General features: G+C 43.5%; 1 protein-coding gene across 1 annotated transcript in view; it reads left to right on the forward strand.

Moving 5' to 3' along the window:
• Positions 1–2,453: 2,453 nt before the first annotated feature.
• UGCG (UDP-glucose ceramide glucosyltransferase) overlaps positions 2,454–18,931 on the forward strand; it is a 38,302-nt gene continuing 21,824 nt past the window's right edge. Inside the window, exon 1 of the mRNA XM_055427583.2 lies at positions 2,454–2,690. Within this exon, the coding sequence (XP_055283558.1) occupies positions 2,593–2,690 (98 nt within the window). The 5' untranslated portion in view covers positions 2,454–2,592. The remainder of the gene's footprint in view (positions 2,691–18,931) is intronic.

Below are 18,931 nucleotides of genomic sequence, written 5' to 3' on the forward strand. Positions count from 1 at the left end.
GTGAAAGTGAAAACTGAAAGTGAAGTCGCTCAGTCGTGTCCGACCCTTAAGGACCCCATGGACTGCAGCCCACCAGGCTCCTCCATCCATGGGATTTTCTAGGCAAGAGTACTGGAGTGGCCTGCCATTGCCTTCTCCGCCGTCTATCTGCTAGTTAAACCCAATTAGAGGAGTTCTGTTAACTCTTAAGAATATTTGATTCTTTCACTTTTCTTTGGCTTCATTTTCCATGTCATTGATTATACTCTATAAAATCCTTTGTTGTAAGGTTCCAAAAACAATTCGTATAAAGGCAGAATAACACAAGATGGTTAAACTGACCAACTGATGTAGTTCATCATATCTTAACAGTACATTAATGGTAAGATGCAGCATTATTTTACATACAACTAAGAAAAAAAACACCAATTAATTGTAAGATGCCATTGACTGTGAGATCCATTTCTATTTCAGAAATGTTAAAATGTATTCAAATGTTACTTTTTAAGTCAGAATTGATTAACTAAAATAGTGACATTTAAAAATTTTCACTTACAGTGTTATTTCCATGCTAGTACACTATTGGGCTATAACTTTATCAACCAGTAACTCTCAACAATGAAGTCTGGTTTCTAAGCCTTGTTCTTTCCTACCGACTTTACCCAGTTAAAACAAAGGATACAGAAAGTCCAGGATTGGTTCTCAATATAGATGTTAATTCAAACTCTTTTCTGAAGGTGTGCGTACACTCAGTCACTAAGTCGTATACCAGTCTTTTCTATCCCATGGATTGTAGCCTTCCAAAATCCTCTGTCCATGAGGTTTTCCAGGTAAGAATACTGGAGTAGGTTGCCATTTCCTTCTCCAGGGGATCTTTCCAACACAGGGTAAGCCCCGTGATCTGCATGCAGGTGTATTCTTTATAACTGAGCCATGTGGGAAGCCCCTTTCTGATTGTAGTTTATCATTTAATTGTAGATTGAGGTAGTTCATTCAATCAATATTAACTATATAAATAACAATGATAAACAAGTTCTTTGCAAAATTGAATTCTATTCTGAAATCTCTCAAGGGAGTCATGGATTATGTAAAAGGAAATCATTTGAAATAATAAACACTGTCTAAACATAAAACAGTGAAGAAACTATATAAACTCATCTAGGCTAAAGAAACAAACAGAAACGTTTAGTACTAGATTAAAACATCTCCCTGGACTGATTTAAAATTAAGATAAACACTAGGTTACCTTACTATCCAAAATGCCACATCTTTCCATTTTAGAGTGCTATCCTCCTGGGTAACTTAAAATCTTCTAGTAGCTAGCAGAATTTTAAAAACAACAGCAAAGTCAGTGAAACAATTTTAATAAATTAACTCAATGTATCAAAAATATTCTTAAAATTTGTAATCAATATAAAATGAATGATACCAACTGCATCACTTCATATCAGGTATATGACTTACATTCGTAACACAACTCACTCAGTACCTACTATATCCACATTTCAAGCGCGCAACAGCCCCCTATGGCTGTCAGATTGGGCAGGAGTCTTAAAGGACTTCAGAATCATTTACATCCTTTACATCCTGAGTTTGAGAATTTCTTGTATGTTACATGCTGTTTCTAAGGTGCTTAGAGATCTGTGAAGCAGAAGATTTCACTCTCGGTACGTTGTGATCCAAGGCTCAACAGCATTGAAAGTAGCAAGGGAGGAAGGCCATGGGACACATCCGGACGCCCAGGAACGTGCCTTGGAAGGTCTGGGCCGCTCCGGGCAATGCGCGGCGCAGAGGCTGCAGACACAGCTTTGGAAGTTGCACTGCGAGACAACTCGGGGCTGCCTGGAACCCCGGGCATTTTCCTAGGACGCCCTGGCACACCAGAGCCGGACAAAGGGAAAGTGTCCTCCGAGCTGGACACAGGGTCGCGCTCCTCCGACAGAGGCGTGCCCAGGGGTGCAGAGCTGGGTGCCCGGGTCGCATTCGCCGGTCACTGAGAGGTGGGCGGCGGCCGGAGCCTCGAGAGGAACACCCAGACGAACCCTCCCAGGGGCGCGCTCACGACAGTGACGCCACCAGCGCGAGGGCGGCAAGGTGGGCGGAGAGGAGCGGCGCGCACCGCCCCTCGGAGGGCGGGACCGCGGTTTCGGAGGGCCGGGGCGGGGCGGGGTGCGTCGAGAGTCGGGGCGCCAGCCGGCGGTTTCGATTAGTCCGCGGAGCTGCGGCGGCAGAGCAGGGCGCGGAGCTGCGCTGCCCGGAGCCCGGCGCCGAGGCTGCGGGAAGGCGGCGGGGCGGCGGCGCAGGCGCGCGGGGTCCGGCCGGCGGCCGCGAGCGGGTGGAGAGGCGCGCGGGAGCGCGGGGCCACGGCCGACCTGACCACTGAGTCCGGCCACCGCAGCGCCTGCATCCGCGAGCGCGCCCGGGCAGCGCGCGAGCGAGTGCGCGCGGGCGCGGGCGCGCAGGCCCTGCCCGCCCCTTCCGCCCCCAGCCCCTCCGCCCCTTCCTCTCCCCACCTTTCTCTCCTCTTCTGCGCCCCCGCGGCGGGCGCCCACCCTGTCCTCCTCCTGCGGGAGCGCTGTCCGCTGCGGCGGCCGGAGCGGCCCGGGCCGGGGGATGGCGCTGCTGGACCTGGCCCTGGAGGGAATGGCCGTCTTCGGGTTCGTCCTCTTCTTGGTGCTGTGGCTGATGCATTTCATGGCCATCATCTACACGTGAGTGAGGGGCAGCTGGAGGAGCCCGTGGCGGGGTCCAGGCCTCGGGGAAAGGCGAGGGTAGGAGGAATTTCGCTTTGGAGGAGATTGGGCTCGGATGGGGGTGGAGACTCTTCCAGTCTCTCTAGCCTTGGATCAGCTGGGCCGGGGGGTTCATTGGAAGAGAGAAGTGGCCAGTGAGGGGGTGGCTGGGCGGCAGGCGACTTCACAGCCTGGCGAAAGAGACTGTATTCTTATGTGTAGGGCGGAAGGTTGCTTGCTCGGTTTGATTGTGCCATGGATTCGTGTGGTTTTTCATCTGGGCCAAGATGTATGGTGTATTGTGGGTTTTTTTTTTTTTTCCTCTCTCGACCTGGGCCACATTTCTATTATGATGATGATCGTTTCCACTCTTCCGGGAGCTGCATGCAGCCACCTGGAGACCTCCCTGTGGATTTTCTTCTTGGATGAGCTCTCTGCCCTTAGATAAATGTGAGGCACCTGTCCATCTTGAAAAACGTCCACCAAATCTCTGAACTGGTGTTGTAATCTTAAGTCATGTCAGCTTGTACATTTCAGTGTAGGTTCCCCCGCACCCCCCAGTTCCTTATGTTTTGTCTTGTTTTGATTGGGTCCCCCGCCCCCACCCACATACCTTTTCATTAGATACCATTCACTGAAGACACAGCAGCAAGCTCGACAGAATTCCTGTCCTCATAGAGCTTACATTCCAGAAGGGAGAGACCTAATTAAAATCCGAATAAGATTATTTCATAGTGATAAAAACTGTGAAATAAAATAAAATCGGGTAATGGGATGAATATGACATAGGCTGTGTAGCTACTTTTGATATTTCAATTGTTTGAATGTCTTTAAAATGGAAAAAGTCTTTGTAAGGAAATGAAAGAGTTTACACAGCCCATTACTCTTGGATTCACTAGACTTTTAGCTGGAAGAAAAAAAAAGAAAAGATTGTGCATAGTGATCTTTACCACCATTTAGAATAGGGTATATGTTAGTAGAGACGGGAGGACTTTAAGAAATAAATTACTTACAGTTTTTCTTTCCCTTTTCATTGCAGAAAAAGTGTACGTCTTCCTTTTAGAAATGCTGTATTTTATTAGTGTAGTGTGACGTTTCCTGGTAGTGGAGAAAGATGTTACTGATACATTGTAAAGGCATGCTGGTATTTCTTTGAAGATGAACGAAAAATGCTACTTGGATACTGTTGATTTTAGGTTTTGGAGTTTGTGAGCTGTAGGCAGTGAACATTCTGGAGTTCATTTTAAATATATGAGTTCTTAAAAAGCAATTTTGTTACTTTATCTGATCATAGAAATAAAACAGGCTTACTGTATAGGGAATCTAGACTACAGAGAAGAAGAACGTTAAACACACACACCAAAACTCCATTGCCTGTCAACGTTTTGTACTATCTTTCCAATTATATTTCTGTAGGGGGAGGGAAAGGAAGAGAAGGGAGGTCAGGAAGGAACAGGGAAGGGACCATACCATGATTGTTATGTAACCAGCTCTAAAATTCATCTAGTTAATAAATACTTTCTAGGAAGCTCTTTTCTACAAGGCACTGTTCTAGGTGCTGGAAATAAGATTGAAGAACAATATATCCAAGGTCCCTGCTCTCATGGAGCTTCCATGTAAAATGTCATGAGTAATTTTTTCATGTCAGTAAATGTGTGATCTCTCCATCGTTTTTAATACATGCATGACATTTTTGTTTATGAGACACTAATATGTGTTCATTATTATTATTGGTAGGCATTTAGGCTATTTTCAGTTTGTCACGATTACAAACAACACTGTGATGAATGGCTTCCATCTTTAAGAGGTGATCTCCTTAGTTTACATTTTGAAAGAGGAATTATTGGACCAGAAGTGGTGCACATTTTAAACTTGGATACATTTTAAACCCTACAGAAATGTTGTATCTGTACATAGTCTTGGTAACATTGTATGATGGTCCCCATTTCCCCTTACTAAGTATTAGGGGGTTTGCTGTTCTCTGTTTTTTATTTTCATTCCTTTAATTACTGGTTTCATCAAATGTTTTTCATCTATTTAATGTCAGTTACAGCTAGTTGTAAATTTCATATGCATAAATCTTTTACTCCAGTCTATTGCTGTGCTAATCTTTTTCATAGGAAGATTGTTCTGTGATATGCTGCAGTTTCTTCCCAACTTGCTTTTTGTCTTTCAACTTTGTACATACATTTCACATGCAGAACAGTGTGTGTGCCTGTGTGTTTCAGGTAGTCTTGTCTTTCCCCCCGCCCTGACCCCCTACCCCAACTGGTAAAATTTTTTCTTTTCCATTTCCCCTAACTATTATATAATATCTCTTTTAGTATTTTGAGTTTTCCTTTTTTTTTTTTTAACACTTTACCCCTTATAAAGTGTACCAGTATCCACTGTTTTAGTGAAGTATTATTACCTTTATTACAGTGTTACTTGGTGAGGCCGGCCCCTCCTTATTCTTTTGTAAATTTTTATGACTTTTTATACATCTTTACTTGAACTTTAGAACTTTCTTCCCTCCAGACTCTAAGTAATCTTGTATTTAAATTGGAATTGTTAAATTCACAGCCCAGTTTGCAGACAGTTGCCTTCTTTCAACGTAGGACTATGATGTGACGCCTTCCCTCTATGATGTGTGCGTATTTGTGCATGCTCAGTCCTGCCGACTGTTGGTGACCGTTGTGGACTGTAGCCCACCAGGCTCCTCTGTCCATGGAATTTTCCAGACAAGGATACTGGAGTGGGTTGCCAGTTCCTACTCGAGGGGAACTTCCTGACCCAGGGATCGAACCCCTGTCTCTTACATCTCCTGCATTGACAGGCGGATTCTCTACCACTGCACCACCTAAAAGTCACACTTACCTAACACTAGAAAAGTAGCCTAATACTTCAAGTAACCATCTGAGAATGTTTATACTCTTAGACTGTGACAACTCCAGAATTATTTTAAGTTATTTTGTATTTAACAATAAACTGGAAAAAAATTTTAAATACCTTTTTGTTTAAAATACTTTCAGTTTTTGAGAATAGCACAAACTTTAGTTAAGATACAGTAGAGTCTTTGTATTTCTTTTTTAGTGCTCCACAGAGTTACCTTTTATATTGCCAGTAACAGGATCCAGAAAAGTTAAATGAAAACAGAACAAAGAAAATGCAATTAGTTTATAACAGATTAGTAGGAATCTTCAGAATATTTTTCTGAAATAGGCAAAATAACATGAAGTAAATAATCAACAGCTTAATTTATGTATAAATTATATGCTGCCTTTTTAAAAATTAAGTTCCTTTCATCTCATCCCGCTTTCAAAATTATTTACTGTTTGATTTGATTCCTTTCTTACTGAAGTGAAGATGCTTCCCAGTTTGAGTTGTTTTCGAGCGGAGCACTAAGGGTCTGTCCTCTCCTCTTTCTACTGTATTTAGTAAATTTGCAGGTTTGATAATCTCAACATTTTGATATTCTTAACATTTTGACAAACAAGGCTAAAGAATATTGGTAGTGATATTTTGGTTAAAATTTTATGCTAAGCATTCTGTATTTTATTGAAGAATATATTTCCTGAACATGTGTCTGTATCCTCTCAAATCGTTTTGAATATGGTAAAGTGTGTTCTGTTCTGTTCTGTTCCGTCGCTCAGTCGTGTCCGACTCTTTACGACCCCGTGGACTGTAGCCTACCAGGCTTCTCCGTCCATGGGATTCTCCGTCCATGGGATTCTCCAGGCAAGAATACTGGAGTGGATTACCATTTCCTTCTCCAGGGGATCTTCCCGACCCAGGGATCGAACTCGGGTCTCCTGCATTGGAGGCAGACGCTTTCACCTCTGAGCCACCAGGGAATAGCCAGATTTAATCAATGACCCTCCTAAAACCTTGTACCTGAAACTGGTGGAAATGGAGCCTATTATCAAACCTTATATGGTTCCATATCTGGTTGTCAGATTAAGGCGCGTAATCTGTGAGCTACTAATGTTTAAAAATATTTAAGTAATACAAACATTGCAGTGAAGTTGCTAAAAACCAATACAATAGAACATTTTTTAAAAACCTATGGTTCTGTTTTTACAATTAAATACAGTATGTCATGTTATCTAATTAATTTGGATCCAATGTTCTATTGTATTGTAACTTCTTAAAATGAGATTAAAAAGCTAAGTATTGGCCTGTATTTTTTAAATAGAGTAGAATGTAAGTAGTACAGTGAACAATTGTTCAATGACATTTTTTGCTCTGATTTCATAAATATCTTATAAATTGAATAAGCTTACAGTTTTAAAAATTGAGGTGGTTTATAACTAGAGAAGGAAATGGCAACCCACTCCAGTGTTCTTGCCTGGAGAATCCCAGGGACGGGGGCGCCTGGTGGGCTGCCGTCTATGGGGTCGCACAGAGTCAGACACGACTGAAGTGACTTAGCAGCAGCAGCAGCATAGCTAGAGAACCATTATTTTCCATATTTTGGAACTTTCTCTGCTCACTGGTATCTTTACCTACTGCTTTGCTGTTTTCCAGAATTAATATTGACTGATGCCTCATCATTTCATATTTTAGATGGCAGACATTTGTGGAATTTTGCCTAAAATGTCTCTGCACTCTCTCCCACTCTTCCCGCCCGACCCCCCCAGCACACACACACTTGTGGGATCTTAGTTTCCTGACTAGGAATTGAACCCCAGGCCCATGACAATAAAGGCGCTGGACCACCAGGAATTCCCTTTATTAGGTTAAAGATAACTTTTAAATTAGAGCATTTGAAATTCAAGACTCTTATTTTGAAGATTGTTTCCTTAAAAAAAAAAAAAGAAACTAATGATTATATCCTCTATAGGCAGAGTTAGTTATTTTTTATGGAATTTTTTTTCTTTTATTGAGAGCTCGTGTGGTTTGATAACTGGGGGACTGGCGAATTCATACGAAAGTCTGGAACCAATTTTTTTTCTTCCCTCTTTAGCTATTAGAAACCATTTTGCTAGATAAGAGTTTCTAAGCAAGATACCTTGCTTTTCTCTCCTCTCAGCTCCCCATCCTTCTCCCTCCTTGGACTTAATCATTTTTTCCCCTTTATGCGTGGTATCCTAATGTTTAGTGATAGCCTTTTTGTTTTCTATCAATTGACCGGAGGTGCCATGGTACGGTGGCAGTACTTCTTGTATCCATCCAATATTAACTGCCCTCTACCAAACGTTCTTTTCTTGAAGATTTTTTTTCCTCAAGTTAATTCTGCCTTTCCTAATTTTTCTAGTATAACAACTTTTAAACCTGCTGCACAATTTTTGAGTAGAGTTTAAATACTCACTGTATCAGGATAACTGTGATAAACTGCCTATCAGAAAGTAATTATGTTTTTAATGTGAATTTTAGCATTTCAGATATTATTTTTAGATAATATGATTTTTTTTTTTAATTTGGCCTTAAATGTGTGGTGTTCTGAGCCTTAATAGAGTGTAAACCGAGGACCGCTTATTTTCTGGGTTTCGTCCTGAGGCTGCAGTTGGACTTTGAACAGATGTTGCTCAGTCAGGGCAATTGCAGCCCAAACCACTTTTGGGTGCATGAATCAAGTAGTTCAGCCCCTTGAACCTGAGCCTTGGGGAGATATGGAATTGGATGTTATTGTGATAGCTTTAAAAAGCAAAATGGACATTTAAAAAAAAGCAAAATGGAAATTTACCACTTCTCTTAATTCATCATTCCTTTCTTTTCCTACCTACATCATTAGTTCAGTATATATTATCTATACCATAGATTATTGAACTATCTCTACTCTTGCTGGTATTTTTACCTGCAGCTCTGCTCTTATCTACTTTGTTTTTCTTATTGTAGCCTAATCTTTCTGAAGCAGTAATCTTGGATCATGTGCTTAAAATCTTACCAAGGTTCCCCACTGCCTTCAGGTTAAAATTCAAACTCCTTCAGTTCAGTTCAGTTCTGTCGCTCAGTCGTGTCTGACTCTCCGCGACCCCATGAATCACAGCACGCCAGGCCTCCCTGTCCATCACCAACTCCCGGAGTTCACTCAAACTCATGTCCACAGAGTCAGTGATGCCATCCAGCCATCTCATTCTCGGTCGTCCCCTTCTCCTCCTGCCCCCAACCTTTCCCAGCATCAGAGTCTTTTCCAGTGAGTCAACTCATCGCATGAGGTGGCCAAAGTATTGCAGCTTCAGCTTCAGCATCAGTCCTTCCAGTGAACACCCAGGATTGATCTCCTTTAGAATGGACTGGTTGGATCTCCTTGCAGTCCAAGGGACTCTCAAGAGTCTTAACAGGACGTAATTCTTGAGGAGGTGAGCCATCTCCTGTGCCTGTTTCTGCAGCCACATTGAATTACTGGCATTCCTCTGAATGTGCAATGTAATTTTTTTTTAGAATTCTTTCTTTCCTTTTTCCCCTTTCTCTCCCCTCTTCCTTCCCTCCCTCCCTTTTTGTTTTACTAGCTCCTCCTCATTCAGCTTGAGCTCCCTACTGGGTTAGGCATCCCCTCTTATGTCCTTCCACAGTATCTTGAATTTACCCATCTAAAAAGCTGTGTGTTCTGTTGTCTCTTTCCCCACTTCAGATTATAAACTTTGGGGAGTGAGGAGGTGTCTTCTTTACTATCGTATCTTTAGGGCTACTCGGGAGCTGATCATTGCATGTCGAATGAATAATCTTTGATTTTTTTTCCCAGTAGTAATGGTGGGATTTTTGTTCACTCATTAACTTAGTGTTATTTGGCCATTGTGATTTCAGGTAGATGGACAGAACTTGGGATAAATTCAGTGGCCGTGGCTTTTCATGAGATGAATTGGACCACATGGAATCTTTGTCTCCCTGTTTCCGATTGTGGGTTAAAATAGAAGCAGGGCCATATCAGTCACGTGATCCAGATTGTGCTCAGTCGCTCAGTCGTGTCCAACTCTTTGGGACCCCGTGGACTGTGGCGCACCAGGCTCCTCTGTCCATGGGATTCTCCAGGCAAGAATGGAGTGGGTGGCCATTCCCTTCTCCAGGAGATCTTCTCAACCCAGGTATCAAACCCAGGTCTCCTGCATTGCAGGTTGATTCTTTACCATCTGAGTCACCAGGGAAGCCCAATCACATGTTCACCTGCAAGTTACTTGTTAGATCTGAGTATCCCCCCAGGGTTTTCCAAAGGGAATACCTGTCATGCCTTCAGTAATCTGTACACTTGGATCTACCCTCCGGGAAATGCAAAGCTTCTTGTTGCTGTTAGCAAATTACGTTGCTCTGTTTCCCACACACTCTGGCTAGCTCTTTTGTTACTGAAGGGTTAGTGAGTTGTTTGGGGGGGGAGGGAAGTGGAACAAAATGAACAAAGGTCTCGTCGTTTTTTTCCTGTGACAGAATCTTTTGTGTTCTGTAGTGTACAAGTCCAGAGAAGGCAATGGCAAGCCACTCCAGTACTCTTGCCTAGAAAATCCCATGGATGGAGGAGCCTGGTAGGCTGCAGTCCGTGGGGTCGCTAAGGGTAGGACACGACTGAGCGACTTCACTTTCACACATTGGAGAAGGAAATGGCAACCCACTCCAGTGTTCTTGCCTGGAGAATCCCAGGGACGGGGGAGCCTGGTGGTCTGCCGTCTGTGGGGTTGCACAGAGTCGGACACAACTGAAATGACTTAGCAGCAGCAGCAGCAGTGTACAAGTCTGTTGTCCAATGGAAATAATTTGTGTTTTCCTATAAAGGTAACTCACTGATGGGTTGTTCTGTGTTCTTTGGGGGATCTTGTGTCTACAGAATTAATGTTGCTGCAGAAGGTGTGTTTTGTGATGTGGTGTGCTTTGCTAATGAAGCCCATTTTGCTGCAGTATCATTTTTGAAGATAAATGCTGTATGGAGGTAACATTAATCATGACACTGATCATAGACACGGCAACAACCTTCTCGAGCACATTCATAGCTAAAAACAACAACAAAAGAAGCCTTTTATCATTTGGAATTGCTGGGATGGACTATATGAAGTATGGGATCTGCTGATCAAGAAGTCAACTTAATTTTACATGATATATTAATAAGCTTGATGGCATGGAGCAAGGGAGAAAATTACCAGTGTCAGATAAATCGCTTCAACTGATTTGCACAGCAGAGCTATAAAAACAGCACAGTCTGGGGCTGTTAAGCAAGGTGAACTTTGCCCTCAAGGAATCTTATCTTCCCCTTAGAAGCTTCGAGGGAAATTCTTGTGCCTCACTTCTGGTAGATGTAGCGCTGTCTTATGGTTGCCACACAGGAGACGCGGGTTCTATCCCTGGGTGGGGAAGAGCCCCTGGAGGAGGAAATGGCAGCCCGCTCCAGTATTCTTGCCTGGGAAATCCCATGGGCAGCAGCAGCCGGGGGCTGATAAAAGAGGATGAGCACAGCCCACCCTCTCTCCCAGAAGTCTCCCTTCATTCCAGGCCCCCCTCCTGCTCAAAACTCAATTTGAGTACAAAACCGTAATATAAATTATTTTTAAATGATACCAACCATTGAACAAACTGTTGAGGAGGGGCCGAAAGGGGACTAAAAGATTCAAAGGATAAAACAGTACGCTAAAATGATGGAAAGGACAGTAACAATTTTAGAGACTGAGATGTTAGGAAATGAAAATCAACGAGGAAAAACACGGCCATCCCATCAGTTCACAAGTCAGAAAACCCTTGTGCAGAGAGGCAGTTAAGATCCATCAAGCCAAAGCATCCATAAAGTCCAGAAGAATATTCCCGAATACTCCTTACCATCCATTGGAGTTCTTTGAAGTGTTCTCTGAAGAGACGTCCTTTTAGCTCACAATAGAAAGCAGGACCCTGTGGGCCTCTGCCTGTGATTCATCTACCCTGGCCTTTTAGACCGAAGTGACCGGTACACTGAGAGGCACCCCAGGTGGTACCTGCCCTCTGTTCCTTGGCCTTGCAGCAGCTTGCTGTGAGTACCCCACTCCCTGTCCTTGACAGTGACAGGCCTTGATTACATGAATTCGATTTTCTTTTTTTTTTTTCTTTTTGATGGAGGAGTGACTCCAGCTCTCAATTTAAACGTCACTTAGAAATAATGCCTTGGGAACATGACACGTATTGCAAATTTACCATACTTTCCTGTCTTCCCCAGTTGCTCCCTCAGTTTCAAGATTATTTTGTTCTTCAAAAACAAAGCCAATCAAACCATTGACTAGCATATACATGGTCTATCCCTTTCTCTTCCTTACTTAATGTGTTCCTGAAAATGTAAAATCAGATGTCTGACAATTAAATGGACAGGTGTTAGGAGAGAGTTTCTCAAATCCCAGACTCTGGATCTGGTGGTCATGGTGCCTAGGATTTGCTGCCACTGATGACAACTTTCCAGGTGGGGGGCTGCAGTCCGTGGGGTCGCTAAGGGTCGGACACAACTGAGCGACTTCACTTTCACTTTTCACTTTCACACAGTGGAGAAGGAAATGGCAACCCACTCCAGTGTTCTTGCCTGGAGCATCCCAGGGACAGGGGAGCCTGGTCGGCTGCCGTCTATGGGGTCGCACAGAGTCGGACATGACTGAAGTGACAGCAGCAGCAGCAGAAGCTGTGGGGAGGGGTGTTTTCTCCCCAGGAGGAAGGCTGCATTGTCGTCTTTGTTTTGGGGACTGTGTTAGGTGTAGTGATTGGCCAACCAAACAGAATAGACTCCTTTGGAATGCCTCAAAATATCTCCATGATAGAAGGCGATATTGATTGGATTATGTAGTAACCAGCAGTCACTTTGTGCCTTGTACCTGCTGCATTGTGGAAATTACCATGCCTCTGCCTCTCAGTTCTGAGGGTGACAGTCTCTTCATCCAGCAGAGCCAAGGGAAGGGGGATTCTTGTGACTGCAGAATCCAACATTCTGAGCCAGGCTCTGAGCGTGGAGAAATTTTGAGAAGCCATCACTTCTGCCCAGCAGAGAACCCTTTTAATAGTCTTAAAGGGGAGCTCACCTAAGAAAACAGTAGCAGGTCATTTTTAGGCAGTAATAATTTGTGTCGTTTAAAGTCTCTCAATCTCACACTTGCATTGTTTCTACGCTTTTTGATTATAGCTATGGAACTTTAAATTAGTTCCTAAATTTTGAGTATAATTTTAACCTTGAATATAAATACAGTATATATTAATACTTTGCACTTAATGTTTTATCCCATCTTTTGATTTATTCTGTTTTAACCATGATTTGAGACTTTTAATGATTCCCTTTCCCACCTTTAGTGATTCCCTGGTGGCTCAGATGGTAAAGCGTCTGCCTGCAGTGCGGGAGACCCGGGTTCGATCTCTGGGTTGGGAAGATCCCCTGGAGAAGGAAATGGCAACCCACTCCAGTACTCCTGCCTGGAAAATTCCGTGGACTGAGGAACCTGGTGGGCTACAGTCCATGGGGTCACAGAGAGTTGGACACGACTGAGCAACTTCACTTTCCCCCTTTAGTCTTTATTTATTTATTTATCTATTTTGCATTTAAAAATATTTTTCACTTTAAAAAGATGATTAATTTATTTTTAGCTGTGCTAGCTCCTCCTTCCTACACAGGGTTTTCTCTAGTTGTCGCGGTGGGGGCCGCCCTCTGGTTGAGTCTGGGCTTCTCATTGTGGTGGCGTCTCTTGCTGCAGAGCAGGGGCTCTGGAGTGCTCCGGCTTCAGTAGTTGTGGCCTAAGGACTCCGTAGTTGCAGCTCCCAGGCTCTCGAGCAAAGGCTCAATAGTCGTGGTGCACGCATGAAGTTAGTTGCTCCACAGCATATGGGATGTTCCCAGATCAGGGATCAAGCCCAGGTCTCCTACATTGGCAGGTGGATTTTTTACCACTGAGCCACCAGGGAAGCCCCTCCCCCCCCCACACCTTTTAATTTTTCTCAATACCTAAGAGTTGACTTTACCTTTAAAAAGAAAAACCAACATAATGGATTACTCTTTAAATATATATGAAATAACTTTTAAGTATATGAATTTCCAGTCCTTCCTTTTTGGTTATATACATTGCATCAGTGTTTGCTCTCTCTAAATCTCTAATCAGAACTATGATATTTCAGAGGAGTTACATTTCATGGAAAATGTTCTTTTTGAAAAATTGCTAGTAATAGCTATCACTGAATGTTTACTTTGTGGCTTAATCTCATCTATTTCTCACAACCACTTTATGAAGTAAGTAAGTACTCTTACTCACTCTTTAAAAAACAAGAGCAACTTGAGATAAAGAAATACCTTGCCCAGGGATACAGAAATCTAGACAGTCTCCCTCCAGCCATGGCTCTTAAACTTCATTGTGACCTTCCTAGTGGACCCAGTGGTAAAGAATCTGCCAATGCAGGAAATGCGGGTTTGATCTGTGGGTCAGGGGAAGATCCCCTGGAGAAGGGAATGGCCACCACTCCAGTATTCTTGCCTGGAAAATTCCATGGAGGGAGGAGCCTGGTGGGCTACAGTCCATGGGGTCGCAGAGAGTCAGACATGACTAAGCACACGTGCACTCACTACTTAAACCAATATGCTATATATACTGCGGGTGGCAACCGAAAAAGTATCCCTGGAAGTAATCCACAGGGATAGAAAGTCTGTGTGGAAATTTCTCCAGTTGCTCTGAATCTTAAGTTTTTGATCACTGGCAACATTTAGGTCACTATGGAGACAGCCCCATTCTTTCTGTCTTCTCCGACCCTTCCCCAACTTGTACGGCTCCTTGGAGGCTTCTTGTTTTCCATCCGTCCTATAACAACTGATCTTTCTGAGAGTTTCCATCTCTGCCATCTTCTGTTCTTACAGTAATCAGACTTCCTAGACCCATGGGTTTCAACTTTGCACATTGGAGTCACTGGGAAAGATTTAAAAAAACGAAACAAAACATGCTGCTGCCTGGGCCTCAACTCAAGAGATTCAGTAAGGAATTTACACACACAGACCCACACCCACCCACCCACCCAGCCACCCACCCAGCTGACTTTCTTCTGCAGTCAAGGCTGAGAACAGTTGCCCTCGGCTGTTTACCCTTGTGCTACTTGGCTGCGCTGAATTCTCCACTACAATTCACTTCCTCATCTTGCCCTTGCCTTCCCTTGGATCAGTCTGCCCAGTTATCCTGAGTCTAGCTCATGATTTATATCTTCTCCATTTTCAGAATTCTGAAAATGGAGATAATCATGCAGTCACATGGATTGAACTACTTACACATTCATGGGCTCAGATCTCACCCCTGAGCCACTGCTGGCATCTGACAATACTTTGTTTCCATTTTTAGCTCTAACACCCGTGACTGGCAGCACCTTTTCTAAATCTTCACCATCTTACCCCCCGATCCTTGCCACATTACCTTGACTCGTACTTCACACTGCGAATCTTCTCAGGCCATTTCTTAGTTTTTATTTCCTCTCTATTTACCTTTTGACTAGCTCTTTCCACTAACCATTTATACTCAAGTTTAAAAAACTAAAACTAAATAAAAATTAAACTGAAAAACTCTCCCCCACCTGGTTACTAACTTTGCCTTTTTTCGCTGTCAGATTTCAGGAGCAACTAGTGTTTATTCACTGTTATCACCACTCACCTCTCTTCATTTGCTTCTCAACCGTTTTTATTGATCTGCCCCTTGCCCAGAGGACTCTGAGGTCACTGGTGTTCACACATTCTAGTGGACATTTCAGTCCAGTGGACATTTCAGTTCTTACCTTGTCCTCTTGGCAGCACTCAATGCTATTCTTTCTTGAACCTTTTCGAAAGAAAACAGCCCAGCCTAACAAACCCTTCTGTGGCTTCACTTTCTTCCTGGTTGGTCTTCATGCATTACCAGTTATGTAAATATTAGTTATATTGATTTGTAACCAACTGCTACTGGCATGCTTCACCTAGGAGAGCCTATGTATTTACTAAACTGTGGGTGGCTCGCATGTTTTTCTTTCTAGACTAACCATTTCTTCCAACTGTATTTCAGTTCAGTTCAGTCGCTCAGTCGTGTCCGACTCTCTGCAACCCCATGAATCACAGCACGCCAGGCCTCCCTGTCCATCACCAACTCCCGGAGTTCAGTCAAACTCATGTCCACAGAGTCGGTGATGCCATCCAGCCATCTCATTCTCTGTCGACCCCTTCTCCTTCTGCCCCCAACCTTTCCCAGCATCAGAGTCTTTTCCAGTGAGTCAACTCGTCGCATGAGGTGGCCAAAGTATTGCAGTTTCAGCTTTAGCATCAGTCCTTCCAATGAATACCCAGGACTGATCTCCTTTAGAATGGACTGGTTGGATCTCCTTGCAATACAACTGTATTTAGCCAACCACTTTTTACTCTTCATTTATTTAACTGTAAAAAAAAAAATGCATAGAATGTCAGTTTGTCTATAACTGAGTCACTTTGCCGTAAAGCAGAGATTGGTTCAACATTGTAAATCAACTATACTTCAATTAAAAAATAAAATTTAAAACCTTTGAGAACACACGATGTATCCTTGTTTTGTTGGACCCTGGAGACTTAACAGCCTACTGTATGTAGTGTGTCTTCAGGTGCCGGGTGCAGAAGAGTGCATCCTGCGGGACTCCATTTAGATAGATTCTGAAGCCAGCAAAATTAGTCTCTGGTACTTGAAGTCAGCATAGTGGTTACCTTGAGGAGAGGGTAGTTAGTAGAAGGGGACACGCACAGGCTTCTTTGGTTCTGGTAAGACTCTGTTTCTTGATCTGGCTACTGTTTCCATGGGTGTTTCACTTTGAGAAAATTCAGTGAGCTGTGTACTTTCATGTGACTTTATGTGTTATGTAGCAAAAAAAGAAAAAAAGTACTCCCTGACTCCCCTACAAAAACATCAAGGTTGCAAGCCAAATCGGAGAAGGCAATGGCAAGCCACTCCAGTACTCTTGCCTAGAAAATCCCATGGATGGAGGATCCTGGAAGGCTGCAGTCCGTTTGGTCGCTAAGGGTCAGACACGACTGAGCGACTTCACTTTCACTTTTCACTTTCACACATTGGAGAAGGAAATGGCAACCCACTCCAGTGTTCTTGCCTGGAGAATCCCAGGGACGGGGGAGCCTGGTGGGCTGCCGTCTATGGGGTCACACAGAGTCGGACACGACTGAAGTGACTTAGCAGCAGCAGCAAGCCAAATGCATGAGGGGAAGGTAGAAGTGGCTTCCCAGAATGGCGGCTGAAACTGAAAAACGATCCCAAGATCCTGGAAGGAAGGAAATCACTTGATTAGGCTAAGGGTGGAAACAGGAACCCACAGGAAATCTTGTGCAAGATGTGGGAGCTGTAAGCTCACGTTCATGCCATCTAAACCTGCCGTCAGAAATCCTGACCTGACATCCTTAAAAACTGCTTTGAAACCAGGAAACCTAGCAGGGCTCTGTCAAAGCCACTCGTGAAACTGGCCTCCTTGGGGGATTCCACCATTCAGGCCACTTTTGAGACTCCAGGTAAATGGGCTGTTGTTTATGATTTGAAAAGCACAGATTGGCTTCCAACACACCAGCCATTGCCAAGGCCAAGGTGTACCCATCGGCATCATTTCTGTGAGTAGAAGAGGCTTCTGTGTGTGGGCACCACCCCTATTAAACCCCAGTTCCTTGACAGTATGGAGTGTGCCTTGGGCTTCCCTGGTGGATCAGAGGGTTAAGAATCTGCCTGCAATGCAGGATACCTGCATTCATCCCTGGGTCAGGAAGATCCTCCGGATAAGGGAATGGCTACCCACTCCAGTGTTCTTGCCTGGAGAATTCCATGGACAGAGGAGCCTGGTGGGCTACAGTCCATGGGGTCACAAAGAGTCAGACACGACTGAGCGACTAACACTTTTTTCTCATCATGTTATCACCAGTGCATAGGATAATGCCTGATACACATTTGGAGTCAAAAGAAATTTATTCAGTGAGGGAATGCTTAGTAGTCACAGAGCACTGTGTGCACAGCATAGTGCTGTGTGATTGTGTGTGTGTGTTGTACTAAGTCAAAACAATGCTCTCCAGAGTAGTATTCTGGTATCCTCTCTGGCATACTGCAAGATGATCCCTTGGGGTGTGGAAAGAAAACTGCGAGGAGGGGAGAAGGGAGGGAGAGGGCTAGATACATACATACATATTGGGAGGAGGCACAAATTAGAATTTTTTAAAGGCCCTGTAATATAGTTGGACTTATAATAATCTTGAGTAAAAATTTCAGACATGGTACTTATCAGCAGTTCACTTCACCGTAAACCTAGAGAAAGCTTCATGGTGGTTTGGCAGGTCAGTCGATCTTTGACAAAATGCAGCATTCTTGATATGAAAGGATAGGAGTTATATCTATATTAGCATTATCTAAATATATTAGCATTAGTAAGATGTCTTAAAGAAGACAAAGAGGAAAAAGGGAAAAATAGAGTCAACACTAGACTGTTTATCAGTTTAAATTGTTGTTTTTAATCTAAAGCCTCCCCAAATGCAGTGTATTAGTGGGCTAGGTTTCTCTGTAATTGGCCATCACCTTATATGGATGTTTTGTTAGTTTAATAGCACTTAATGATCATACTTCCCTGGTGGCCCAGATGGTAAAGCGTCTACCTACAATGCGGGAGACCCAGGTTCAATCCCTGGGTTGGGAAGATCCTCTGGAGAAGGAAATGGCAACCCACTCCAGTACTCTTGCCTGGAAAATCCCATGGACAGAGGAGCGTGGTAGGCTACAGTCCATGGGATTGCAAACAGTCAGCACGACTGAGCGACTTCACTTTCACTTTCAATGATCAGACAGTAGAACTAATAGATAACAACTACTGGAGTCGCAAAGAGTCGGACACGACTGAGCTACTGAACCGAACTGAACTGGGATTTTAGACTTACTGTATCATCCATGTCTTAAACCCTTTCATGATTTCAGTTTCTTGGCCTCTTATTCTTTCTGTGCGGTAATCTGGATAATTTCTTCAGATCTGATTCCAGTTCTCCAGTTTTTTTTTTTTGAACTGTGTATATGCAACTTCTCTATGACCTATCTGTTGAGTTTTTGATGTCAGTGACCACCATTTTCATTTCTAGATGTTATGTGGTTCTTTGCATGTTTTCATGGTCACATATGATGGTCTCTCATTCCATCTCTTGGGTTTTGTTCAAGCAACACCTGCAGTTGGTGTTCTGGGTTCTGGGTCCCAAAACCCACGTAGTCAGGTGTTTTCCAGGAAGACTTTTTGCTTTTGTTCCATTTTATTTTGGACTGAATCCAGTTAAGGCAGCATCCCCATCTTTCCTCTGTGGGCCGGGAGATTTCTACTTTGCCTTTCAAAGA

Source organism: Moschus berezovskii, chromosome 7 (assembly GCF_049115385.1).
Source record: "Moschus berezovskii isolate FMDL1 chromosome 7, NW_MosBer_1.0, whole genome shotgun sequence".
Lineage (NCBI taxonomy): Eukaryota > Metazoa > Chordata > Mammalia > Artiodactyla > Moschidae > Moschus > Moschus berezovskii.